Source organism: Penaeus monodon, chromosome 22 (assembly GCF_015228065.2).
Source record: "Penaeus monodon isolate SGIC_2016 chromosome 22, NSTDA_Pmon_1, whole genome shotgun sequence".
Taxonomy (NCBI): Eukaryota; Metazoa; Arthropoda; class Malacostraca; order Decapoda; family Penaeidae; genus Penaeus; species Penaeus monodon.
In genome coordinates this window covers 12,979,455-12,981,455 of record NC_051407.1, presented here as the reverse complement: position 1 = coordinate 12,981,455, position 2,001 = coordinate 12,979,455, and the positions used below count along the sequence as shown (strand labels likewise).

The 2,001-nt window shown below is 39.9% G+C and overlaps 1 protein-coding gene across 1 annotated transcript in view; it reads left to right on the top strand.

The window, feature by feature from the left end:
* LOC119587334 overlaps positions 1–2,001 on the top strand; it is a gene marked incomplete in the record, with an annotated part of 4,896 nt that overhangs the window by 1,600 nt on the left and 1,295 nt on the right. The window contains 1 exon segment of the mRNA XM_037936082.1: positions 1–1,980. Within this exon segment, the coding sequence (XP_037792010.1) occupies positions 1–1,980 (1,980 nt within the window).

The window sequence follows — 2,001 nt, the reverse complement described above, 5'->3', positions numbered from 1 at the left end:
CAGAAGTGCTGATCTTGCACAAGGAGATATTAAGAAATATCAGAAGGAACTGTTATATGAACATTTGAAAACTTTCCTGAAGGAGAATGGCTCACAGGAGCTGAAGACACGTATAAAGAAACTAATGATGTTAAACCCATTCCATTTCCTTGATGGAAGCAATTACTGTTTAGAAGTTGGAAATGTATTCTCCAAAATTGAGATAGAGCAAGGTAATGGGGGCACCAAAAATCATGAGATCGAATATAGAGATGTACTTAGACTAAGTGAATCATGTGAGACCATATCTAGTACTGCTAGTGATAATGAAGCTGTCACGTTGATACTTTTGGAAGGGCAAGCTGGCTATGGAAAAACAACTATGTTCAAGTTCATCTTATCAGACTGGGAAAGTGGCAAAAATTCCATAAAGGATTTAGAATCATTTGATCTAGTTCTGCCAATTATGTGTCGAGATTCACATGTAAGTACCTTTAGGGAACTTGTAACTTCTCTTATGCCCAAAACACTGACATCTTTCAGAAACATAGATGAATTTATAGTCTGCACTTCCAGCCTAAGACTTTTAGTTGTTGTGGATGGACTTAATGAGATGACAAAAGAATCGGGTAAGGTTTTTGATGATCTGCTATCTCGAATGAAATTGCATGATATGACTGTTCTGTGCACCAGCCGTCCAGAAACAGTGGATACCTTCTTTTACAGAAAAATTCCTTCTGAACTGAAGAAAGTTCACTTGAAAATCAGAGGAATACCAGTAGAGTTGAGAGGGGACTTTGTTCAGAAATACCATGATGAAATGATAAAAAAGAGCAAGAGTAAAAAGAGTACTGCTGGCCTTGTGGAGTACATCAACAGAACATCAAGTAAGCTCCAACACCACTTTAATTCGCCTCTTAATCTTGTACTTCTAACTCATCTTTGGTCTCAGTATCCTGACATGGTGAACAGTGTTACAACATCAACTGAGCTGTACTCAAAAGTGGATATGTTGCGGATTGAGGAACTAAGACAAAGACTGTCCACCAGTTTTACAAATTTAGATTTGATTAATCATTGTCAAAGGTTTGAGAAAGCATTGTTTGCTGAAGCTCTGATATCAATCAGTAAAAATGATGCTAATTTACCAGAAGTATCAAAGCAGAGGTTAAGGAAAATATGTGAGGAACTCAAGTTGGATTTTGAGAAAGTCTTATTTCACTTTTTAGTCATGAAGGGAACCTTTACAGTGACTGGTAGAAGCGAGGTGATCACATTCCCGCATCAGGATATTCAGGATTATTATGGTGCCAGGTGCCTCTATTTTGCTCTCTTGAATGATAGTTATTATAGCTTCATAAAGTATAGTGTATTGAGGAAGAAATGCTCTTCATGGAAAGGCTTTTGGAGTTTTCTGGGCTTTGAAAAACAAGTTCCCTCACTTCCTGAGGCCATGCCAGAGCCACAGTCCTTCCAAGTACAGAGAACCATATCCGAAATTTTAGAAACAGTCCATGGTACCAAGATTGACTCTATAGTGTTTTCCAGGTACTGCAATGTGCTTAAACATCTTGCGGGGCTTCTAGGTCAGCATGCACACCAGGTGCCTGATGAACTTTCCAAGGAGCTGCTCAAACTGTTCTGCCATGCTGGCATTGTCAGCAGAGATTCATGGCTTGATATCCTAAGGGAAGTGAAATGTGATGCATCAACATCAAAGTACATTGCCTCCTTTGTCTCACAGAGCTGCAAAGGTCATATCTATGTCAATGATGAGGAGGTAGGAATCTATGCCTCGCTCATGCCTCATTCCAAGCCAGAAAAAGTGACTCTAGAATTGACGAGCAACGCACGTGAGATTCCCCGTCTGCCAGAGCTCCTCAGAGCAGTAGGCAACCATGAGGGTGTTAAGGTGGCTCTCAAGTTCCATTATGACTTCGTTCATGGACAGGAATTGGATCACCTGCTTGATCATCTTAAGTCCAAACATGACGATATAAGGTATGCTTTGGAAGGGATTGA